The 26,909-nt window shown below is 41.3% G+C and overlaps 1 protein-coding gene across 2 annotated transcripts in view; it reads right to left on the reverse strand.

Annotated features, from left to right (window-relative positions):
• GRAP2 (GRB2 related adaptor protein 2) overlaps positions 1–26,909 on the reverse strand; it is a 42,253-nt gene that overhangs the window by 10,024 nt on the left and 5,320 nt on the right. Inside the window, exons 1-3 of one of the 2 annotated variants that reach the window (XM_074871108.1) lie at positions 10,376–10,466; positions 5,094–5,196; positions 1,846–1,937 (exon numbers count right to left, since the gene is read on the reverse strand). In XM_074871108.1, coding sequence (XP_074727209.1) covers positions 1,846–1,937; positions 5,094–5,196; positions 10,376–10,434 — 254 coding nt within the window. In that variant the 5' untranslated portion in view covers positions 10,435–10,466. Of the gene's footprint in view, positions 1–1,845; positions 1,938–5,093; positions 5,197–10,375; positions 10,467–26,909 lie in introns of those variants that run through there. The other variant, XM_074871109.1, reaches the window with a different exon arrangement.

Consider the following 26,909-nt stretch of genomic DNA (forward strand, 5'->3'; position numbering starts at 1 on the left):
TTAGCAGAAGCAAGCTATGAAAGTTTTAGTACTAATAAATTGGTTCCTGCAGGAGTTACAATACTACAAAATTGAAGAGATACAGAATACGTAAGCACACTTATGTAAATTTAGCCAGGCATAATAAATGATAGTATAAGGCACTGGACAAATAATGAAAAAGTCACCATAAATAGTAAAATAATACAGTGTCAATAGGAATTTTTCAGTAGAGGAAAAAAAAAAAAATCATGTACCCTTATATATGTCCACTCCACAGCTAAAAAGATTTACAATCTACAGTCTTCTGTTTTTACCTAATGCTTAATTGCCTGTGTTGCATTAAAATTAAGGATGGATAGTTTCATAAGCTCTGTCATTTCCACTTTTGAGTTTCAGTATATTTCTCCTTACTATCATCACAGTTTACCTATGTATCACTAGAAAAGGGAAATCAGACTTTAATCAGCATTGATAAGCTATCTCAATGATTACTTGACAAGATGGGGAAAAATGGCCCATCAAAAATAAAAGACAGCTTTCTTCCCTACATCTGGTTCTAGCATCTGACCTGAACTGCTTCAAAGTGCGGACCTGCTACTCTTAGAAAAGCATCAAAGTGGAAATATTTCTTCACAGCTCTTGCACAGAAAAAGTATCATGAGAAAAATGTGTGTGAAAAAATAAGCTTCCCTGCGTGATGCCACAGCCCTGTGAAAGAGAACAACTGACTGGGAGATCTCATCCCCCCGAGGCCCTAAAGTACAAGCACAGCAAACTAATAATGTCCTTCAGCTCAGCCAAGCAGGCGGGCTTATGTCCAAGAAGGCTGGTAAGGCCACCTCCAAAGGCGGCAGTGGCACTTATTTGAACCCTCAGAATCCCTGTATGCTCCCAGTTTGCCTGCTCAGGGCACCAGTGTGTTACAGCTAGCAGTACTGGGCTTGGTGCATGCTCTTCCTGTTTGCTCCTGAGATGCTGCAGCAATTTTTCAAAAGAGGACAATAAGAGGGGCTTCAGGGAGCATTTCTGCCAACTGAAAGGAAAAGGTTGTAAAAATGTCACCTATTGTCAATATTTATGGCACAGGGCTGGACAGCACATTTAACATGCATTTAAAGACCTATCAGTCCTTTCTGAAAGCGCAGTGCCGTCTACTCAGTGGGAAGAGAGAAATGAAGGTATGTCTGTCCTCTGACAGACCTGTTTGGGTGTGCAGTCTGTGTGTGTGTCTGCATGTGTGTGGGAGCAGGGCGGCATGTCTGGTCTATCATCTCTGTCAACCCATGAGTAACACCCGCTGTCACATTTCGTGTAGCATTGCACTGACCTCTAGTGTATCGGGAGAAACACACACACTTTGCGGGGGGCAGGGAACGCGGGTGGCAGGGTGGGGAAAAGAGGGCTGATGTAGTTAAGAGTCGGGAGGAGGGGAATTTTATAATTCATTTTTATAATTCATTTTCAGAGAGATCTCTTGCTCTTCCTTTTGTGCTCAGCCTCTGTCGCCAAGACTTCACATCATGACTATTCTCCTTTCTCCTTCTGTCCGAGGAGATCTAAAGGCAGTTCCTGCCACATCCCAGTGACATCCTTCTGAGCAACAGTAACAAAGGAGTCACTTGGGAGTGACGGAGAGCATTGAGAACCATTCAGCTCTGAAAGAACAGAGGATGCTTCAGCGTAGAAATAAGGTGCACTGGAAGAACTGCATATAGCATTATGACAATCTTTGCCAGCCTTAAATTGTAGTATAACTAGTGCTTCCTCTGTCATGTCTTCCTTTGTGCATGCACACACACATGCTTTTGACAGCACTCTGTGGAAATGTGCAATGGTGGTGCATACAGTTTCTGTGACACTTACGGGGGAATGTGAAAATCAATGAAGTTCTTAGGAACGTAGCCCTCCTGGCTTCTGAGCTCAGCCTTGTACCACTCTTCCTGGGAGCTCAAAACCTGCAATGGAGAGATGGATGGAATAAATGTGTCTCCTGAGAAAGGCAAAAGTAAGCAAGATTCTGGCAGAAACCTGGAATTTCTTGTAAGAATAGAAGAGAACTCTACATATGCTTTACTTCCCAGCCACCGCGCAGCAAGGTTAGTGGCCGATGACCACTTCAGAGCAAATGAAGCAATAAAGAAGGCCAAGTAGAATTAGAGGGATTGCTTGATAACATTATCCCTTCATCTGAATGCCAGTCCAGGTGGCTTGGGATGTCATCTGCATGTGTCTGATGTCTGTGAAATGGAGAAATTCAGCTCTGAGGGACTTAATAGGGGTTATAGGAGTTCTCTGTGCTGCTTTTAATAGTTGGTACTGGAGCATCTCAGTTTCAAGAGGGAGGAAAAAAAAAATCTGTGAAAACTCCTCTGGCATGTATGTGCCTGGAGGGATACATAGCTATATCTGTGTGTGTGTGCGTGTTATGACTGCACAGATGTTACCATGTACTCTCACATGTCTTTTTGCAAGGATTATTTAGTGGGTTAATTCTTCAGCTGCCCTGAGCTTTCCCAAGGTAGATAAAAGAAGGAGGCAAAAAGTACTTTAAAGCCACTATTAGACCTAAGAGATTGTAGGATAGCAGGAAGCCAGTCCACAGCACACACCGGAGCGGCTTCAAGTGTGCCCACATTAATGTTGACTGTAGTGGTCCTTAGGGACTGCACTGCCAACCAGGGACTGCCCAAAGTCATGGCTCCCTGGCTAATGGCCCCTGATATAGCCCTAAGCTAGAGCAGAGAGGGCAGGGATACAACCACACTGTGATTTTACTGCAAATGTTGTGGTCTTTGGTGTTTTGTTTGACATTCCAACTCCTGGGACAGAATTCCGCTTTATGAAATAGAACATGTTTCTGTTCTCCCTGGTTTTGGAGAGTAGCCTAAAAGCATGAGCCATGACAGTTTTAAAAGGAGAAAGCAAGTGGAAAAGACTTAATTTAAAATCTATTGTTAACAATTATAATACTTGTTTTGTAAGCCAATCTCATGTTTTTGGGAGCCTAACACGCTTTATAACTGCTTGGTGATGGCAACAGGATGTTACTGTCTCTGGGGCCAATTCTCCATTGCCTTGCCTGCCACATAGGCCTTTTTTTTGCATTTGGATACAGAAAGGTTAGGGAATAGAAAGCTGTAGAGTTTCCTGCTTGTATAGTCACTGTTTCCCCCATCCCTGGGTGCCAGATTAAGGCTCTTTTTTGCTGCTGTGGCCAACCAAAGGGGATGATAGCTATTCCCTGCTCACGCTCAGGCCCTGCTCTGTTGGCAGCAAGGTTTCCAGAAAGACCCACCTGCTGGTTCTCAGTGCAGGGCTGGCAGGTTTCTCTCAGTGTGTCATCTTCTCAGAGAAGGATGTGTGGGGGGGTGAGAGGGTGGATTTCCTCCTGTCACTGCTGGTTGAGGGCCTCATGTTTCCTGTTTTCTAATCTCTACATCAATACTGTTCACCTTATCTCTTTTATAAATCAGAAAAGACAGCCAGCAGGTTGTGCAGGCAGCAGGGGGGGGCTCATGACGGGGTATGAATGCATGTGTGCATATGCCAGAAGAGAGGTGCTACTCAGGCTAATTTACTGTTACTGTGGCTTGGGCAGCTAAGGTGTTATTTCATTTACCTCAAGGATGTTAAAGCAGGAGGCAGTCTGACTTTTCTGGTAGTGAAGTCTCTGTGACAACTAATAATAATACTGATGTGTAGTGTTATTTGACACTTTCCCTCAGTAGCTTCCAATGTCCTTTGAAAGGAAGCTCTAGCTTATAATGATTTTACAGGAAGGGAAACTGAGGAACAGAAGGAAAAGTGACCTGGCCAACACCATCACCCCAGGCAGGAACTTGATGAAACCACAGTCTCCTGAGGAAGAAGATATCAGGTAAAGATCATGGGACAGTAGGGATGTGGGGACTACTTTTGACCTAAGAAAAAATCAGGAATGAGAGCGTTCATCTACACTGAAGAGAGGCAGTGATTTCTACAGAACCTTCTCACAGCCCTCTGGAAAAAAATGATATTTGATCTTAATGAATTCTGGATGCCATCAGCTTTGTCTAAGCTTCAAGAATTAAAAGGCCAATAAAATAAAAAATAGTGGTGATGGAAGAGACAAGGCTGAGACCCAACATCTGGTTATTAACTGGAATAGCTGGGACTGTACAGGGAGGTAGTAAAGGCTCCCTGGCCAAACAAGGGTTTAGATCCTATTGTTGTACATCATCCCTTTGGACAGTGGAGGAGTTAAGGCCTTACAGAGGAATTATACTCAGGCATTTTCAACTGAAACAGAACAGCTATGCTGTGGTCTGAGAAATGGATAAATACTTAGGGTGGAGCAGTGTGTGGCTTCATCTGTGGACTTTGGTAGGGTTAACAAGAACTTTTCTACCATAACACATGCAAATCAACTTTAAAAGAAACTCTCACATGCTCTGTATTGTATACGATCAACTCTACTTCTGCCATTCCCCCATTGCTAAATTCCTGCAAGGGTGTATATAATATTATTAGCCCAGGACGTCTTACACTCTTCCATTATGTGTGTAACAGACTGTCCCATGAACTTTTCCTCTTCTGTTTGCAATTGTCTAAAACCCCTGTGGCAACTAACAGTAATTACTTACAGTGAAAAGTTAGGTATATGTTCTATAATGCATGCATCTTTTAAACAGTTTAAGAGCTGGAAATGAGAAAGACATCAATCTCTCTGGATCGCACTCATCCTGCCTGCCTTTAAACATAGTCATCCTAAATGTAGTCACCCTAGACTACCTATATAGTCAATGAAAACAGACAGGGCCCTCAAAATCTGTCTACTGAAGAACTAGATTTCTGCCCCAGCAAAGGTGCACTTCCCTGCTGACCACTGGAGGACTGTAGGCCAACTAAATCCATAGTTTATACGCCTAAAATCAAGTAAAGTGGAGACAGACTCAAGTGGTCTGGGAATTGTTGGTTAACCTATAGCTATCCCTGTGGGCATCGAGTATCCTGCATTGGTATCCCAGTTTCTAGATGTCCGTCTTCATCTGTTTTGTCAAGGCAAATGGGAGCATAGAATGATCTGGCAGCACTCAGAAATGCTGTTTAGTCAAGCCTGGTGCTGCACTTACCTTCAGCATATCCCCAGCCTGGAAGCTCAACTCATCCTCTCCAGAAGCACTGAAATCAAACTTGGCGATGGCTTCCATACTGTGTCTTGGTGGCAGTACAAAGCTGGAAGAAGTATATGCTTGTCAACATCTATGAGCTGCTGGGACTGCTGAGTCTAGGCTCTAGAAAGCTTATAGGCAATGTTGTGATTTGTACATGGATGAGCAACTATTGGTAGACATTAGGTACTAGACATGGAAAGACATAGGCAGGTAGAAGAGATGGCACAGCCAAGAGGCTATAATTAGCTTCAGGTCAATAGTTCGAACAACCGGTTGTGTATGCTTATTCCAAAAGATCTCTTTCTCTGCAGCAATCTCATGGAGAAGTTTGCACACATCACCCAAATAAGCTGGTAGCAGGGAAAAACCTTCTGTATAGACCAACCGCTACTCTGTCACAGCTCCAAATAAAGCAAGTGACTCTGTCATGCAATAGAAGAATGCATTTGCCCTCTGCAGTGACTTACTCTTTGTCTCAAGAGTGAGACAAATTACAGACAAAATGAACAGCCTGCAATAAATATAATTTTTTCTTGGACAGGGGCCACAATACCGAAGGTTGCAAGAGTCTTTTCTCTGTGATATCTTAGCATGGGTGACCACAACTTTCAGCTAGGAAAAACTGTTCGCAGAAAGGCTGTATTCCCTACTGTAGAGCAGGTAGAGAGTGAAACTGTAGCACTGGCAAATTTAAGGCATCCACTTACCCTACCTCAGTGTTGGTAAGCCAGGAGCCTGAAATGTACCAGACAGCCTGCAAACCAAAGCCCGCTTTTCATCAGCAGAGCAGATGTAGCAGGGGAAGTAGCAACATGAGCTTTGCTTCTTCACCACTTCCTGCTCAGGCAACTCGCATGCACTCCAGCAGGACCACTTCTATAGTCAAGAGGGTTACTCTGGCTCATGGACCCTGCAGCCCTGCAGTGCGGCTGCCGGTGGCAAACTGAGAAATAGATAGGCAGTGCCACATTAAGCAAGTGTGCTCCAGGTAGATGCTCTTGCAGCCCAGCTTGTGAAGACCAATCAGCTCCAATATAGAAGCAATTTTTATGGTTACTAAGCTAGGTTCGTCTGGGAACAACGACCCTGAAGCAAAAGGTTCCATTACTTAACCTCACCTCTCACAGAAACACCCAGACTTTATGGCTTGAGAAGAAGTGCCAGCTTGCCTGATCCAAAACATTCTTAACCAGAAAGCCCTAGAAAGAAACTGTATGAACAACCCTAATTAAGGGGCTATTTCTTGTATCCTGTTAGAAATGAGATAAGATCCCCAAATATAAAAAGCTAATACTGAGCAAACTCCAAAATTATGACACTTTAAAATCAACAGGCTGCTGTAACCCTCCTTCTCGGCAATACCTGCTGTAAGCTTTTTCCTTTGACACACAACCCAGGGATTTAACTACCTGTGTACCAAGGATCCAGGGCCCAGCTCTGATGCAGTGCAACCTGAGTCAAACTGCTGAGAATGAGCTGGGCAAAAGTCTGCAGGGCAAAAATTAGAGACATAGGTAGGGCTGTTGAGACGGCACCAGCAGTAGCCCGGGGATTCAAGAGGAAAAACACCAAAATGGAAAGATATAAAATCTCAGAGGGAAAACAAAACCACAGGAGGTTTAGTTGGGATAGTCAGTCTAGCTGAGGACCAGTCACAAATCATTTTGGTCGCTGAGATGAGTTGTCAGTGCCATCAGTCCTGACCCAGCTGGTGGCAGATGGCAACTCTGGAGGCCCACTCTTCCCTCCTGATTGATGCCTGCCTCACCAGCAAAGACTCTTCAGGTGCCTTTACACAGGTGAGGAGCATGCTAATGCTTAGCCTAATATTTCATTAAATCCTAGTTAGCTTCTCTGTGTGTTAACTGTATAAAGAAGTTATTTATTGGCTAAGTTGTCTATATCCTGCTTGCAGAGTCCCTTTGCACTTGGCTAAAGATGCCCAGATAGTGATCCACAAGAGGGGAGATTAGTTCTGAGATTTGTTACATCTCATTTGTAACCATAAAAAAATCTTCACATGCTTCCTATTGGATTCTGTCAGCACCCCCTTTTTTGCTGCTTATAGGTGGATTTGTATTCATGCGACTGAGCTATATGGCACCAAGGCAAATTTTTTAGCAGCCCACAGACAGCTCTGCTCATTCATCATGAATCCGTCCTACAGCAATTGGGGTTGTTTCAGTGTTGGGGCCTCCCATACAGGTTGGAGTACATAACTTCGTTGTGATCTGCTATATGCCTGCTATTCCAGCCTGAGGCCTGAGGGTGTTGTCAATATACATCAATACTGAACTATAACGCCCTATATTTTACCAATACGCTTTATTCTCAGTCTTCAGCTTTCCAGATATTCTAAACATTTTCACCCCTTTTCTCTCTGTTGACTTACTGATGTTCTTTAATTCATACTTTGGATACCATTTCCAGATTTGCAAATACAGCTTCGGTTAGCTCTCTGATTGTCCCACTCTTATTCCAGGCGTTGGTATAACTCTGCAGATGCAACTCAGGCCTCATATGAGTTCTTGCAGTGACATTTTTGGAGCTTCAGTCTACAATCTCTCACAGCCAGTGTGAGCCCCTTGCATGCTAATAGAGCATATGGGTATTAAATTGGAGTGGAATTAACCCTTGAGGGAGCTAGCTGAACAATGATACTCTTTCATGGAAGAGAACTGAAGAAAAAGACTAAAGGAGGATTACTTTAATAAGGGATGTTTTGCAGTGTTTTATCTTGCAGTGGTGGGATGCTGCAGAGAGATCAGAGCCAACAGTGCAGATGAATCCTGGAACTCCTAACTGCAAAGCATTAATCCCAGCTTGAGAAAAAAAACCAAACCACACTTAAAAACAATAAACTGTTTAAATACAAATCCTGTCTTTGATTTTTGCCCCTTAGTTACAGAACAGACAGTGGGGGTTCTCTCTGCAGGGGGTAAGAGGGGAGAGAGCCTTTCATTTTTCAGTATCCCAGATGTTAAAGATCATATTGGAGATGTGAACCCCTTAAAATGAGACAGGTTTCTGAAACAGTTAAAATATCCTCTCTCACCTCCTTTTCAATTTCAGCAATCCCAACCTCAGGGAGAGACCAGGAGACAGATACCTCTTCAAACAATCTAACACATGGATTAAATGTGCTTTTCATTGCCAGCGGCTGGATTTAGAAGTGACTCAAATACCATACACAGTGTTGGCTGCGTTGATAAATCAGCAATGTAGTAATGCTGTGGCCTTAAGCTCTTCCCCCACCAACTACTAAAGCAACACTAGCCAATAATCCTGTTTTTGAACTCCAGCCTACCACTTTTCATCACCTGAACTTCAAACCAGTTCTGTTTTTCTGATCCTGTTCCTCCCTCCATCTGTAACTCGAGAATCCTTACTCTGCATGGGTCAGTGCTGGGCCTTCATGAAAACTCCCCTGCCAGGGGCCCATTCTTTCCCTCTCTGCATGTGTGTGACTTTGAGCACCACCCCACGACAATGAGAGACAGGATTTTTTTCGTTATTGTCATAACTTACATTTCCCAAGCACCTTTTATCCCAAAGGACAGCACTGCAGTTTGCAGACAGAGCGCCAGATTCCTCTTTTAACTGCCTGGCGCAACTCCTTTAAGCTTTCAAGTAACCAAGGACAATTTTAGACTGTGCATAATGTTCAGTGTGAAAATGACCTTTGTACAGAGTTTAGCATGAAATCTATGCTACGTTCAAAGGAGAATTTTTCAGTTCTGAGTGCGAGTTGACCAGTACCCTCCATTTTGTGCTGGCTCTGTGCATGAAGGTGAATTTTCTCTGTGGTTCCCCACTGTAATGAGGCAGATCCAAGGGGCATAAGGAAAACTGCAATTCCGTGGGACTGGTATAGCAGAAGATTCATAAAAGGAGACGTGAAAAGCAATGTGGCTTTGAGAGCACTAGGTAGGTATTTTAGTTTGGCAGAATGCCATTCCCTAAGCAAGCACATCAGCATCTCTCTGTTGATGAGAAGACCCAAGGCCTAAATCATGTCAGCAAGCAACATAGTCTGACAGCAGCATCCCAAAGAGTTTAACACTGTTACCCTACACCAACTTGGGTCAAAATTCAGTAATAACAATGCCAGGGAAGGTCACCACCTATGAAGAGTTTATCACTCAGGGACTGGCCAGGCTTAGCCCTGTTCAATCTCACATATTAACATCACAGAAGGAAGGCATAGTTGCAACAACATGCCCACTTAAAGGAGCCATATGAACAAAAGATTTTATTTTTATGCTTGCAGCACACACATCTCCAGCCTGCAGCTCCATCCAGTGAGGTTTTGCACTGAGATATACAGCGAGAGCTACTGTGTCTTTGTTCAGCTCTGCAAGAACAACCTATTGGACTGACAAGCAACCAGGGACAGAATTCAACCCTAAACATCTGTACAGAAGCTCCAGATGACATTTCAGCAGAAACAATGGAGAAGGGACCTGTTATCTAGAAACACTGTGATAGATAAAAGCTTTGTATGTGGTTTAGCTGGTGAAAACAAGTGGCATGGGAATATTTCGTTCCAAAAACACAAACCTCTTGCTACGGAGTTAACGGTGCAGCTCCACTGACTGTCAGCGATAAGAGGGTAAAATTTATAAAGGAAAACAAGTCACTTAAACACTCAGCACTGTTGCATTTATGTCTTGGGTATCCTGCCATCCAGAGAAATGCATAGCACTTGGGCTGAGCCTCTGTGCACTTCCTAGGAACTGGATTCACAGAACAAACAAACTTTCAGGACTCTATAACCAACGGCAGTTGGTAAGAAATGTCCCAGACTAGGATGGTGCTTAATCTCCCTGGGGAACCTGGGTCTTCTGTGCTACTTCCAGTCATGAGAGAGTAGATCTGTGCAGCACCACGGCAAGCCTGTGCAACAGCAGCCCGAAAGAGAATAGCACAATATCGCACAATATTGTGAGAGTATAAGATCATGAATCTTTGCTGTGCTGGAAGGGTTGGGGGAAACACCTCCTGTTTGCCCACCTCCTCCCTCAGTTTCCAGCTGGTCAGATTTGGCTGAGGCGCAGGATTTGTCCTGCAAAAGCACTGGCCTGTGTGGTGGAAGCTGATGAACAAGATGGCACTGGGATCCCATGCTCTTCCCCTACCGCGCAGTACTTTACTTCTCCTTCAAAACCTCCCTTTCCTCCTTAGTACCTTTCCCACACAGCTCCCCCCACTCAAGTCTCAGAGCCACGCTCGCCCCATACCTTGCCGCAGCTCTCCTCTCCTCTGGCACTTTGCTAGAAAGCAGGAGGTGTGTTACCATCTAAGGGAAGGAAGAGAAGGAGAGCTCAGTCTGTATCAGGCTCCTCCCTGCAGTGACAGTGTCTCACATCAGTAACTGGTCCACGTGTGTGGACGAGGACAGTCAGGAGTAGGCATGGGGGACAGAGGCAGAGGCACAGAATAGTGTCTGTCACAGGACAGAGTGGGGCACAAAAAAATATCAGTCTCTAATATTGGAAATATTTAGTACACTGCATATTTAAAATGGTGGTGTCAGTTGAAAAGGACCTGCCCTTTGCTGCTGCCTCAGCCCAAGCTGGTTTAACAGCTGAGTAAAGGAGGGTGCTGTCCCTCAAAAAGTGCAAGTTCTACCCAAATAAAGAAAACAGAAAAGAACACAGATCTGGTAAGTTAAATGAGAAACCATAATAAGTCCGTTGAAAAGCATATCTTGAGGAACAAGTAGCTGAAGACATAAAAACACGTAGTAAAATTATTTTCAAAGACAACAGAAGCAAGAAGCCTGCCAGAGTGTCTGTAGGGCTGACAGATGATTGAGATGTAAAAGGAGTGCTCAGAGAAGATAAGGATGAAGCACAAAGGCTAAATGAATCCTCTGCATCCATACATCTTCCGTAGGGATGTAAGGAGGTCCCCACACTGGGGTTTTCTTTCAAGAGAAGAGCCAGGGGAACTGTCTCAAGCTGAAGAATTGCAAGAAAAGGTTTTAGAACAAATCAGTAAATGAAAAAGTGTTACTTAAAGGATTTGATATTTTAGAAATCTTGACTGAAATCTAAACTGAACATTAAATAGTAAAGTCTGAGCAATTAAACTGTGTCATACAATGTAAGATCTAACCCAGCCTTGGTACTAGGAGAAAAAGCAGCAAACACAATGCCAATGTTCAAAAAGCATTTTGAGGGGATGCAAGGGGCAGGAGGTCTAACTTCTGTATGCCTGGAATTGGTAGAAACAATAATGAGAAAAAGAATTACTGGACATAAGAGAGAAATGACATAGCAATTGCCTCTCACAGAGCTTTTGTAGAAGGAAGTCATACTGCACAAATCTGATTGAGTTCTTTGAAGGAGCTGATGAGCATGTGGATATGGGTGATCACTTGATATAAAACTTGCATTTCTAAATCCTTTTTGATGAAGTCTCTCACTGAAGATGCTTTAAAAAACCTCCTAAGCTCTCAAAGAATAAGAGGGAAGGTCTTATAGAGGATTAACAACTGATTAAAAGTTTTGAAACAACTTGAATGAGCTGTTCAACATATTCATAAATGATCTGAAAAAATGAAGTGACATAGCTTACTGACAAGAAAAAAAATCAGGGTAATACAAATTAAATCTGATCACAAAGACCTGCAGATGATTTTCAAAATACTGTTGAAATGCAAGATGAATCTCAGTGCTGATGACTGCAAAGTAATCGACATTGGAACAAACAACCGTAAATATATGAACACAGCAATGAACTTAAAATTAACAATTACCACTCAGAAAAGATACCTTTGAATTGCTGTGGATAGTTCTATCAAAGTGTCAGCTCAGTGGAAGTCAAAAAGGCAGGTTTGGAAATGTCAGGAAAGAGATAGAGAACAAAACAGAAAGCAATGTCATGTCACTGTACAAATCCCTGGGACACCTGTTTGAGTATTTGTAACTTAAATACAGCAGCTAGTTCTCATTGCTCCACCTCAAAAATGGAGAAAGTAAATAAGGATGACCAAAGGAACGGAAAGTTTCTGAACAAGGAAGGACCAAATTAAACAGACTAGGATCCTTCACCCTAGAAGAAAGTTGACAGAGGGCTAAATGCAAAAGCAATGTAGAAACTAATGAGAATCATGGAAAAGGCAAAAAGGAAAATTTTTCCATCATTTCTCATAACATAAGCACTTGGAGCTCCTTCTTAAGAGTGTTGTGATCTGGGAGGCCCTAGTGAAAGAAGCTTTGCCATGTGCTTGCCCTGTTCTTACCCCGCTTCCCCAAACTGCTCTTGCTGGGCACAGCATCATGGGCTGCGTGAAACTGTAACCCGACCCGATTCATCCTTTCTCATGAACCACGGTACTTCACCAAAAAAGTACAATGTGCCAGTCTAAGACAGTCAGTCCAGCAGCAGGCAGTGGCAGTCCCCCCACACACATTTTCTGGAGGTTAATAATCTCCCTGGAATACTTGTTACTTAAAACAGAGGTACACTGTAAATTATGAAGCACTCAAACGTCAGGGGTAGAAACAATGTGAATTACCTCTGAAGAGGATAATCTCCAATATATTTTTCTGAAAAAATATAGAGGTGCAGAAAGCAGGGGTCCATAAGAAGGGTACAGCAGCTAGTTCTTGTTATGTGAAAAGTTTTACATGTGGCTACCACTGCACACATCAGAAGTATAAACTTCTGTACAGGCAGGTGAGACACCAATCCTCACAGTCTTCTTGGTTTTAAGCTATGTTCATTCTCATGCTCTGCGAATGGCCTGACAGATTACATTATGTTACACATTAGAACAATGTATTTTCTCTGTTTCTACCATGATGTGATCTAATGGGCCCTCAGCAAGAACGCTGCTGTGAGCTGTCACTCACACTTGCTGCTTGACAATGTCACAAAACACTGTCTGGATTCCTGTTATTTATCCAGAACTATTCCATGATAATATTAAATCTATTTAATGTCAAGCCATAAAAAACATGGGTTTCTATACCATAAAAAACCCACTCAATAGTGGCAAGCCCCCAACAATGAGAAAAGATAGGAAATAGGATAGGATAGGAAATAACTCTCTTTTCTTTCTTCACTTCTATATACTCCTCCCCTGCCACAGTTATGGTAGCATGTTAACCTCTTTACCATGTGGAATACATGGATCACACAGCTATGTTGAAAAATATGAAGCAACATTCAGATACTTCAGCCGTAATGAATGGAAACAAACCTTATGGAAAGGGCATTAGACTCCATGCTTCCATGTTTTAGGCATTCTCTATTAGACAACTGGATAAAGCCTGACCCAGGCAGACAGGTTATTCCACAACTACCTGCTGCAGACTTCTTATGTCATCATCTACTACTGGCACAATCCAGATGGGATAGCTGAACCATGGCTATGATACAGTCTGGGAAGACCTGCATTTAAAAATCTTGATGCAGATAAGTTTAAACCTGCTTTTACACTTAGGTAAATGACCCAAAACAGATGTGTCTGCAAACATGTCCAAAACCAGCCTAAACATACATTGTCTCACAAAAATTTTAATAATTTCTTGCTGGGCTTGAATTTTCAAGAGAAAAAAACTTTTTCCAAGGCATTTTATTCACTTTTGTTTCTATCTGGGAAGCATGGTAGCAGCCAGAAAGAAAACAAAAGGGAAAAGAAAAAAGGAAGAAAAAAGGTAAAAAATATTATTTCTAATAAAACATATAAATCAAATATTTTGCTTACTCTGAATTGTTTGGATTGGTAATATATGAAAGATTAAATGGCTAGGTTTTATTTGACCTCAATGTAAACTACTTCCCATGTTTCTTAATTAGTTTGCCTCCAGAAAGTAACATTGCCAACAAGAGAAACAGAAGTCAAAGTGTGGAAACAAGGGAGATTTCAATTTGTATATTTTGATGTAAGTAATAACTCAGTATCTGTGAATTCAGGAGCATCAGGGCTGTAAATCCACATAAAGCTGAATGTTATGAATGGAAGCTGTCTGGTCTTTCCTGATCTCCCATCTATTCCTGTCCCCACATTCAGATATGCTCCACACATAGCAATTCATCCTCTCTTGCTGATTTGCTTTCTGCAAACAGCTGCTCAGGCTGTCCACAGTGACAGGTCATTAGTGGGCAGTTATTTTTTTCAGGACTGAGTGCACAGGAGTGGCAGTGCTGTAAAAGCTCCTCTGCAGAGCTCCATGAACTGATCTGGTCAGAGCTCTGTCCCAATTTGCTATGCTTCCTGTTAGCAAAGATTGTCTTGAAAGCTCTGCACCTTGCTGCTCACCTGCAGCTGTCCTGTTTGATCATGCCCTAGGATTTTCAAACAGCTCAGTCAACAGCATCAGCTGCATAGCTATTGCTATTCTAGTGCTGGTCTTGTCACCATTACCCTCATAAACCACATTCAGTTTAGCTGGTATTTTAGCTGGTGAGTGAGTTTAGTACAGCCTACTGTGCTTGCACATGTGGTACAACTATTTCAATTAAAGGTGTAAAGCCATCTCTCTTACAGGAATGGGGTTTAACAGTAAGAGTACTGTTTTAATTCTACAGCTGTGCATGCAGTAGGAGAGTGTACAACTTTAACTGCTTGGAACCATTGATGTAGCACCATTTATTGCAAGGAGATGTAACTTTAACCCTGAACAACAGTGTTAATTTGCTATTTGATTCATGCAACACTTTCCATCATTCCAAAGATACCCCCTACCATTCCAGCTGATGAGCATCTCTGCACTTCTGAGAGATTTTTTGGGGGGAATATATTGCTATGATCCTCTAGCTTCCTATTCTAAAGAAGCACTGGCAAACTTGATGATATTAAATATTTTCTTCAAATCCCTCCAAACCTGCCAACTTTCTCTTCTATGTTCCCCAGTCTACAACTCCTGATTACTGAATTATTAGTGTCTCACTTGTAGCTTTTTGTATCTAATCAGTTAGGTTCTCTAGCTTCTGCATTTGTAGGGTGATTAAACTGAGCCATGCATGTGACGTCCCAGATTAACATCTTGACAGCAATTACAAGATCACAAGAACTGAACTGTCACAGAACTGACTGAATTAGCAGAAGAGGACGGAGCAGATTACATCAGAGAAAGGGAAGTTTTGAGTTCTTTTCCTTTACTACCAAACAATTCTCCTGGATTTCCATACATTTCCTTTAACTGCTGCATTGCTGCCCAAAAGTCCAGACAGAAGCAACTCCCTTACAGCTTCTGTGTTGCCAGCTGCTCTGAGGACATATGGCCAAAGCAGGCCTGCTGTGTTGTGTAGTGTTCTGCGTCAGAGGTTTTCAGCCTGGGCCCATGAACTACTTTTTAAGGATCTGCAGATGAGACCAAAGAAGATCCATCTCATTGCTGAGGAAGCCTCTGTTCACCACACAGCAATGTATGTCTTCACTGGGAAATCTGGATGAATCTGCAAGCCTGAAGAAGGTTGGAGACCACAGGAAAAGATGAACAGAATATGCTCCTCACAACAGCACTTTTTCCAAGCCTGCCCTATATTTATCTCACCTAAGAGCTAAAGAAGGCCAGTTACTCAGGGCAAGAAACCATGGAACCTGCAGCCTGACCATGGCTCTGGAGCCTTCCCCCAGCAGGACTAGTTTCTGATCACCCTCAGCACTGAGACAGATCTAAGAAACCTTTCTCCTCCTTACAGCTCTCTTGGGAGCCAGCATCACCTCTTTCACTCTTAAGAGTTAATCAGTTGATCTCTACCATCATCTATGAGCTATACCAAGTTACACTGGCAGCAAATTTGGCACATCTGACTTTATAATACATTGGACTAATTCTTCTTTACAGTGTTCAAATCCCCCCAAAAAACAGGCAGCTGAAGACAGAGAGAGAAGCGCTGCTACTGGTAGAAAAAAGAGCCTCTTCCCAGTCTTTATAATTAGTTTACTATCATCCCTTCTGAACACTGACAAGTGAAAAAATAAGTCCAAGAGGCTGTTGCAATGGTACTCTATGCATCCCTGAAAGATAAATATAACAAAAATACAGGAGTTGGACATCTAGGTCATTAAGATGATAGCTAATTTTGTCATCACATTATTAGAATTTGAACTACAGATAAGCTAAGCAGGGGCTGCATGCCTATCAAGCCAAAATCAACATGGGCTGCATGAGCTGCTGATTTTCTTCTTTGCTGCATGCCAGGAGTAGAGAGAGAAAGGAAATGAGAGAAATAAAAAGAGACTCTTCAGTGATTTGAATCCAATGCTGGAGCGTTCAACAAAATATTCCTTTCCAGGATTTAAATTCTCCCTTTGATGAGCACCTAATGACTCAGTGGGATTTGCTGAGCTCACTTTTCTGTAGCTTCAAATGGAATCTCACTCTTTATTTCTTCCCCCTCCCTGTGCTACACCCCTCTAATCATGACAAATATATCTAAACATGCCTGATTAAGCTAGACAGACAATGCGCCCCTAATCTGAACTGATCAGGGCTCTGGAGCTGCCAAAGTGAACCTGCTGTCTTTCTATCAGGCAGAGCAATAAGGGGTTGGTAATGCAGCTCCATTAACTGCTTCCCACAGAATGAATTTTCCCTGACTGCTCTGAAAGAGCAGACACTCGAGGAGTGCCACCTGATGGGAAGTTGCTTCAAATGGTCTCTTTTGGCACAGGTGTCAAGCAGCTCCTTCTCAAGCCCTCCAGACAAACAACTAAAGTATGAAAAATGTAGCCACCTTCCTTCCATGCTACTTTTTGAAAGATTTCCTCATACCTTCTCTAGCTAACTGCCTCTCAATTTTTCTCATCTTTTCCTGGTAAGCTTCAGCACTGGCTGATATGTGTTGTACTGCAAGTGTGTGGTTATTAGAATAACAATCCTGTTCCCACTGTGCATATATATGCAAAAGATCTGCTTTTGTGTACAGGTGGAACTTGCACTTTTTGGATTCACAGAATTTAGGGCCACGACAGCCACTATATCTATATACCATATCAATATATCAACATACCATGTGCATTTAGCATATTGGCACTAATATTGGAGGTTTGTTGGAGGATAAATGGCTATAGATCAGAAAAAGTGCAAGAATGTACACCTCTGAATTTGTTCTGGAATCTACACACGTGTACGTACATCTGCTTTCATGCAGATGTAGTCCTCTAAGATCTTTATCCTCTGAGAAAATCTACTCTTAGTAAAAGAATGCAGTTGAGAGGGATCAAGGGAGCATCAGACCATGTTTGGGCTCTGTGAAATCCTGGGACTGCTTATCCTAAAACTGGTCTTTGGTATAATTACAAGTACCTTCAAAGCCTTTCTGAATCACACCAGCTGTAAACAGCTCCACAAAACCATTATGCTAACAGAAAGTTGGATGAAGAATTATACAAGAAACTGGGATGAGGAGTAGTGATGTTATACTTCAGACATGTTTTCTATCAGGAAGGACTTTCCAAAAGTCACTTCCAAAGCAAAGAAGTCAAAACACAGTCAAGAATATGGTACTATGAGACTTGATTAAAAACAACCAACCAACCAACCATAGACAATAAAACCCACCTACATTTAGATCCAGATACTCCAAGGTGCTTTCCTTGTATTTGGGTATCTAAATATGGGAAAGAATACTCAAGATTCATTATCTCCAGCTTTGACCATTAGAGAGAGATATCCAAAAAACATACGGCATCCAACACGCTGTTCTGTAAATCTGAGCTCTTGTACTGTAACTAAGGGTCTGGAGCACATGTCGTACGAGGAGCGGCTGAGGGAACTGGGGTTGTTTAGTCTGGAGAAGAGGAGACTGAGATGAGACCTTATCACCCTCTACAACTACCTGAAAGGAGGTTGCAGAGAGCTGGGGATGAGTCTCTGACGAAGTAACAAGCGATAGGACAAGAGGTAACGGCCTGAAGTTGTGCCAGGGAAGGTTTAGACTGGATATTAGGAAGCATTTCTTTACAGAACGGGTTGTTAGGTTTTGGAATGGGCTGCCCAGGGAGGTGGTGGAGTCCCCATCCCTGGAGGTGTTCAAGAGGCGGGTTGACATAGCGCTTAGGGATATGGTGTAGTTGGGATCTGTCAGTGTTGGGTTAACGGTTGGACTGGATGATCTTCAAGGTCCCTTCCAACCTAGATGATTCTGTGATTCTGTAATAGCTGAGCAATTCTGGTGCTCATGCAGGTCAACATATGAATATGCACTGGATGTGCATGTGAATGGTAAATTCACTTTGTCTATGCGTGATCATGCATTTCGCAATGTGAAATGGAAATCTAGAAAAAAAAATCTGTAAATATTTGTGTTAAAGTAGGAGTAAGTTCACCTTATGTCTTTGGTTCCTTTCCACAGCAGTTAAGAAACTCCTCTTTTCATATATAAAAGATGAAGAATGCAACAGAAGGCTATAATTTCTTTATTTCTGGGCATAGCACAAACTAGAGAATTCATTACATTAAGGCATTAATTCAATCTGATAAAAATAGGTTTTAATCTTATATTGGACTCTCCTGTATAGCAATACATTTGAGTGGGATATGTGAAAAAAATGGTATGAAAATCTGCTAGTATATACTGCTGGGTACATAATATTATGTTTCAAATCAGTTACTGCATGTTTCTTTGATCAAGCCAGCTGATAAAATTCTGTGTAAAATGGGAAGAAGAGCAAGATCTTTTCCTTGGTATTTTTTGTGTAAGATTAATCCTGGCAGCACAGATAATTGTGCAAAATCTGGAACTCTAGTACTAAAATTATATTGTGTGCCAACAGATATGATTTTGCACAAAAGTAGAACAAAATACGATTTTTTGCACAAAAGTTAGCTCAGTAAGAAAAGGTGATGTTTCTTGTCCTTTTAACCATAAATCTATTTTTGTACGAAATTGCATCTGACTGCACAAGTTGTGGATTTTTACTGAAAAGTTTGCCTCACCTGTTTTCCCTTATATATTTTTCCTCTCCTCTTGTGCTTTTATGAAAGAATGAATTATAAAAGTCTAGTTCAACATACATTTAGCTACAATAATCTAAACACAAACATAGGAAATCTGATAATTAGGTTCTCAGAGTCCTCTTATCTTGGACATGTTACACATAATTTCAGCTCACAGCCACCTTTGTTCTGAGAAGAAGATCTGATATATTTTATATACAAAGCTTCACATTTAAGTAAGGACAGAGAAATTGAACTGCTACTAGTGGTATCTGCCATGTGGTATAATGAGCACTGCTGTGGTACCTTCATGGCATAATGTCACCACTTGCATATTTACCTTCTGAGCCTCTGTGTTGTATTAACTATGGTTTTTCTGCTTAATGGATCTTCATGGCTCAACTTGCATTTAATCACAGAACCCCTTTTACAAGGCTTAAGTGCTACAAAACTGCCTTTCTACAAATTAAAGTCAGCCTATATGCATCTGCATTTGGGAATGCTTCTGAAAGGGTTTTAAAAGCAATCAATTACAATAATTCATACATTTAAAGATGCAACTCCAACAGTCAATCCAACTTTTCTTCTCATTATAAGGTAAATGTGAATGCCAGCTTGTTACTATTCCTGGGGTTTGTCTCTGCACAGCAATCATACCATTTTAAGTAGAAGTGTGGAACATATTTCATGTTTGTCTACGCATTTTTTAGTTCAGTTGGATTATGATACCTTTGAAATTAAAGTACAGCAGCAGTTCCTGAATGATTTAACATGTAGACATTTTTACTCTGAAGTAGGAACAACTTGTTCTTGTTTATCTTAATCCAAAATTGAGTTATATCAAATTGGAATAGGTTCTCATAATCTGGAATAAAAATACCCAGGTCATATCCTGATGCAGGAATATTGGTTACTGAACTAATATGCAGACTAAGACTTAATTAAACACATAAAGTTCCCTATAGGTCAATCAGGCCTGACATCCTACGTTTCCCGTTCCTACAGCGTGGGCACCTTCATGGCAATGAGGCTAACTGGAACCTCACTGTGTAACCCCTGTGCACCCTGCAAAAATAATCACGGTCCCCCTCCTTCAGTGAGCAAGTGATCGATTGCTGCTCTGCAGCAGGGAACCGCACAGCCTTCAGACTATTCAATAGATTGCATGTGGCAAAGAGGGAACATTGTGCAAAGGGTGTGAATGAGTCATTCGACATTTCAGGTTGACTGAAGTCATTCTGGTACATTTATTTCTAATCTTGATGTGCTATCCACATTTGCATGCTAAGCAGGATGGGAAGAAAGAGACTTAAATTATTTGCTACAGTGCACACGTGGAAAACAGCAGACTCTGCATGTGTGTGAGAATGTGGAATTACATGCATGAACGCAGCATCATATGAAGTGCTTCTTCCACCTTCAGACAGGAGTAGGCATTCTGCATGCAAGCCTGAACACATCTGGGCAAAAGTATGTTTGAACATGTGTATCTCTAGGGATCTGCTTATAAATGAAAGATACTCATTTGCAGTATGCCTGAATGAAGGAACAGAGGTCCCATGAGCATACTCCAGGTGACATGTGAGTTATGTTTTCTTCAGCAAATACAAATCCGAGCAACTGTAAATGAGCTGGTCTGTGTACATTTGGAGGGTAGGTTTGTGTGTTGTGTGCATGTGAGTGACAAGGAGCACCCATGAACATGAGCAGGTGTCAGCTGAAGCTGGAATTTATATGTTAGTCAAACATCAGCAGCAGTGTACCACCTACTTAAAGATTTCCATGGAAAGAATACATGGCAACTTCTCAAAGTATGATCTGGCCTAACACTATGCTCCTTGACTCCTGGTCATACTTCCAATTTAAAGCACAAGTTTGCAGAGAGTCTGACTTCTTATAGCTCACCCTTGAAGTCTGTTTGATCTATGCATATTTAGCAACGTTAAGCATTAAGCCATTTTAAAGTACATGCTCACTGCTGAGGCTTAGGAGCCTCAGTTCAAGCACTTAGGTTTGAAACTTGGGACAAAGACACTGACTTAGCTCTAAGGAAAAAATAGCTATCAGTATGGAGACAAAGATTCTGGTGAAATGCCTCACAGGAAATATTTTCCGAGGGTGAAGAGGCAAACATAAGATACTTCATGAAATACTCAAGGCTTTGTCACAAGGACTCAGTCCTTTAAAGTGAAAATGGAGAACCTCACTGTGAATATGGAATCAGTGGGCTGCACACAAGCTAATTCTTGAGGAGATGAAATATCAGTTGGGTGGGGCAGGCAGTGCTCTGGTATCTCGCCTCAAGCTGAAAACAGTCAGGTTTGGTTTTGCACAAAGCTAACAACGCATTTGCATCCAGAGCAACAGACTCAGCATGTTGCATAGGTAAAAGGCACTGCCAAGATCTGAGTTACTATTTTTATTTCTTTGGTAATGTCCAAATTATTGTTTCATTTAAATTATTAAGATTTGTTTACTGCATAAAGCACTGCAGATCCTCCTCCCGCCTCTATTTTCCAGGTTATTGATACCACACTCAATTAACCTTGGTGAGTGAATAAAGGATGGACACTGTCTCAGTCATTTTTGCTCAGTGCCACAGTTTGCATATGAATCACTGAATGGCGGTACTTAAATCTCCAAGTAAAATTGCTACAATGGAAACAAAAGTGCACATTCATGATGTTTTTATTCACATTAAGTCTCATATGCTTCATTATCTGAAAGCCTAAACATTGGACCTAGTCTATGCAGGTTCTGTCCTATTAAATAGAGAAGTGAGTGCAATTCTGGTTCAAAAAGTTTATAGAAAATACATTCTTACATTTATTTGGGTGGCAACTGCAGGCATATTATTGCAATTCCAACTTAGCCACTGCTCTCGCATTGGCTTTGTACAGAAGCTAAAAAGGAATGAGATGGAAATCCGATTTTTATTAGTGAGTTCACTCCAAGGCATACTGAGGTGCATAAAGGTCTAGCAGCTATCGAAACTGGTGATGAAATGAGGGAAGACTCCACACAAAAGGACTCTGTATAACCCATGAGGGTCTTGAGTAGCAGTAGGAACTCTGGATGCGCTGAGGATACCATAGCATAGGTAATCAGGGCAGAGGCACAACATGATCTACAACAGCCACAAACCAGTTCACAAATCCCCTGAGAATTGGCTTTGGTCCCACCAGCTCACTTAACCATGAGAGCACAGTCATTTTACCTCAACTTTGTTCTCAGGCTGAGAAATGGGTGTGTACATATTTAAAGAAACCAGATGTTGCATTCAACATTACATTATGGTTTATGAAGGGAGGACAACATGTTGTTTCTCCTACAACACAATAAAACATCATGCACAGTTGTTCCTACATTTATGCTTCAGAGTACACTGTGCTGACAGCAGTGTCGTCATCTAAGAATCACCTCATGAAAAAGAGTTGAAAGCAAAAAAAAAAAAAAAAAAATCAGGAAAATTGATATCATATTGATGGTCTGTTGGATTGGTTATTGTGTTTCTATGTCACGTCTCTTTTCCTTACCTTTTCACTGTCTTTCCTGTTCATAAGGCAAAGTACTAGAAGCAAATGGTAGTCTTCCATATGGCAACTTAACAAAAACCAATGGGTCAGAGCTGTTTACAGAATCATACAATAATTAGATTAAAAGGGATCTGTGGAGATCATCCAGTTCAAGCCCTTGCTCACAGCAGGGTTAAATCTGAAATTATACAAGATGAGAATGTAACCTGGTTTTTCTACAGTGACTACTCTAATGGAGCATGTCTCATTCAGGCAATGATATAAATTATGTGCATATCTAGATCAAAGACATATGGAAAATCATTCAGGTAGAAGATCTGCATTAAATGATCTGAGATTTCCTTTCAATATACACTCATAAGATGATATTGACTTCAGTGCTAGACTCCAATTACACAGCTGCATATTATCAAAACACACTAAAATGAGGTTAGTACTACAATCATTACTTCCTGACTTCTGTGTGCTTAACATCCTCATTATGTAACTTTTTAAAAAATGATTATTGGTAGACAGAATTCAGAAAACAAGGCAAAAGAATAAAGAAGGAAAAAATACCAGAACGGAAAAAAAAAATTACTTGGCTAGGCACTGTGGAAGATGCTATTTGTCATGTACATCCTTCAAGAAGGTGCTCCCCTTCTGCATACCTTAGAAGATCTGTAGAAGAAAGTTTTGAGAGCTGCAAACTGTAGGAAGCATGCAGCTCTCACCCTTCCATGTGCATCATGAATGTGGTAAGGGCTCTGCAGTGAGAAACCTGCCAGTGGCAATAATTACTTACCACAATTCTTAAACAAGGCCTATGCACTGCTACAGGGAGACTTAACCCCTCAAAATAGGGATTAGTATGATTACTTGTGTGATGAATGGGGTGAATTCTATCCAAGTTGAATACAACTAAAAACATTATTAACACTGCAATTCTGCTTCCATATGAAAAAAGCAAAGCCCTATGGTGCTCACTGCACTTCCATTTTCTATTGTGTTTTCCATCAATTTGTTCTACCCATATCTACTTTACTTTCTATCAGATTTAAGGAACTGCAATGCTCAGATTCATTACTATTGCATATCTTGCTATATTTGACTATGGTAGGCTGTCTCTTTTGTCCTGAAGATGAGCCTTGCTTTTCAGTTTAGCTTTACAAAAATAGTTATATTTAATAAAGCGATCATCTTTGTAAAAGAAGCTAATCCCCAAATATCCCCAAAGCATTCACTGAATTCTGGGATACTGTTTTCTTGGTTGCTCTGTCTGAAAGTGGTTGGACTTTGCTCATCTCTGCAGCTGGTCAAGGGAAGAGGTAGATGCACAGCCCTTCCAAAGTCAGTTAGGCATCTGAGATTGCATAGCAGAAGTTGATGCACTCAAAACCACCCCCTTAAAAATGTCATGCCAGAATTGTTTAGACTGAACAGGAGAACAACATTTCAAAAGAAGATCCTGCTCAAAAGCTGAAAACCATTTCAAACAGAAAAGTAAAACTAAACATACAAAACAGAAACTGTTCAAACCAGCAGGAATTAATTAAGAAAATAACCACTGTTCACCCCAAGAGATTCCCAATGCATTTCACAAATCATGAATTAAATTCAGACTCACTTTGTATTTCTGGTATCCTGATAGGCTTCATTGGAGGGGGATACAGCAGTGCTGGACAGGGGCCACACACTGCTGTAGTTTCTCCCTGGTGTGTTTTAAAGGATTACAGGTGCTCCTTTGGCTTCTCTCGCTAAAATTACCCAGCACTTTAATTAAGAAGCCCTGTTATAATCTTTTTTTGCTACAGTCTCACTGAGAATATCACTTCTCTGGACACCTCTGGTATGGGTTAGCTGAGCTGGTAAGCCTGAACGTTAAAATATGACGACTGTGTCCTTTGACCCCAGCTTTACCCTGGAGGGTACCTCCAGTTTGGCTGCTGCTTTCCCTGACTCTGTATCTATCCCTTCACCTAACAATGAAATCCATCCTCCAGTGCTTTTCAGCAGTGCACAGCAGGTTAGGAACAGAAGCAACAACTGCCCAATTAAAATCAAAATGTCAGATGTGCAGAAGGCAAACTGAAATGTGCCTGGGCTATCAGGGCAAATGCCTTTAGACTTATGCAATTAGCTGAAGGATAATTGATGACCACAGGCAATCAACGTACAGTTGTGGGTCTCATGTGCAAGAAATGTGCTAGGGCATATCATTCAGTATTGACTCCGAGGAAAGGGCTTGATTCTCTCTGAGTCACTAACACGATCTCCTGAAGTGCTGAGGGTTTCCTTAGAAATCTCCCCTAAATTACCAGATGAAATCACAAAGTGCTTAAAAGACTCTAAGGAGTGGCTACAAGTGTGCTACTATTCTCCATGTCTCTGTAAGTTACAGTATACAAAGAGCAGTAAAAGCTGGCTGTGGAGAGGAATCCTTCAGTTGAGAGCAGTATCCCTGATGATTTATTACAGCAAGACAGTAATAATACAGGTAAAAGCCGGTGTCGGGAGCTTTAAGGCACTACCAAAGAGAAAGAAATCAAGCCACAGAAAGGAACTCTTATTCTGGAGTACCAATGGCTACCTGAAGAACTGTCCTGGTACAACAACACTGGGAGAGCTACTCATTCAAACAAGCCTTTTATCTTTCCTCCCTTCTACTTCCTACCTTTCTATTTAGAATGAGAGCTTGCTAAGGCCCGGGTTTTCTTCTGCTATGACTTTGCCTGCACCTCAAGAACTGATGTGTTTAGTTGGTTTTGGGGTTTTTTGGTTGGGTTTTTTGTTTTTTGTTTTAAATCAAGACAGCTACTGCATAGTAAATTCCCAATGGAATTATTACTTTGATGTAGTTGTTTGAGGTACCTTCCACAAAGGTGTATTGTACTGACCACAGCTAGCCCCACTGCAATGAAATCACCTGTGCTTTCTCTTCCCTGAGATTCCACACTGAGCAATATACCTGGAGTAAATCACTTGAATATTAAAGCACTGCTTGTTTTTGGCAATGAAGACATAACCTCTGTCAGTGCAGAGCATCCAGTATCAACAGTGTCTGAAAGTCAGTTGGAGCCTTTCTGTAAAAGAACTAATTAATAATAAATCTCAAGATGCTTAAAGAGCTGACCCTCAGAAGCCCTGGAGATTGGAGAAAATATTTCTAACCCATTCTGCAGTTGCAGTTATTAATGAATGATTAATTTCTACAGACATCATCTTGTGGTTGCTACAACCGTTTCCCACAGTGACCTCAACAGTCAAGGTGAGCAAATCAGAACAGTGTTGAAAAACAGTTAAAAAACCAAAAATAAAATTAATTAGTATATACTATGGAGGTACTTGTCATGTCTGTGTACTTACAGCTGGTCTGAGTTTTGAATTTAAAATAAGGATTCAGTGGTTTTGCTATGTATGAGAAGCATGGCATATATTAAGAATTACAGCACTAGCTGTAGGGGCACATAACTTCCTGAGAAGTTACAAGTAAATGTATTAACTAATTTATTAAGTAAAATTATTCTTAAATATGGGTTCTTTAAGAGACTTGACACTTTGTGTTTGATCTTTTTATTGTTTCTATAGCCTCGATAATGGATTGATTAATCCAGATTTTTATTCAATTTAAAGATCACAGAAAACCTTGCAAGGTTTCAAAAATCTTTCCAAGACTTTTTTTTACCTCTATGATACTTTAAAAAAAATTTCCCTTCAAAAAAACCCCAGTGTTTCATTTATTCCTTCAGTTAATGCTACAAATGGAACTTTCAAGATACCTGAGCTGCTCACAGCTAGAATGGCCCTTTCAAAATGTTCATCACTTCACACCAGGATTTTTGGTAGACAGCAGAGCCTCCACCATCTTTCAATAGGGACACTTGGCTTCACTTCTGTTGGAAACAGAGGGAAGCAGCTGCTTCTCTGAATGATGAAACTCTATCTGTGAGCAGCAGTATCAGCCCCACTGAGAACTGCCTTGTTATGATGTCGTAGGAAAGGAAAAATATTTTCTTGAACATCATTTAAAGCTAATCTGACAACACAAACATTCAGAGGCTTTGATTATTGAATGGGCTCATTACAGCAAAGGGAGAAGATAGCATTAAACCATTTAGGCATGTAGTACAGCTGTAATTACTTGGGATACAGGAGATAGCAATATATGCTCTATCAAATCAGCAGGCAAAGGATGCAAGGCCTCTGCTGAAGGTAATGACATGATTATGACAACTCCTATATAATTTCCAGCAATGCAATATTGCATGTCTATTCATCCCCTTCCAGTAAGAATGTCAAAGTACTTGATGACTTCAGTGAATTAAGATTCACCTTCTGTTCAAGATGGGAATTTTTAG

The sequence above is a fragment of the Strix uralensis genome, chromosome 5 (assembly GCF_047716275.1).
Source record: "Strix uralensis isolate ZFMK-TIS-50842 chromosome 5, bStrUra1, whole genome shotgun sequence".
Lineage (NCBI taxonomy): Eukaryota > Metazoa > Chordata > Aves > Strigiformes > Strigidae > Strix > Strix uralensis.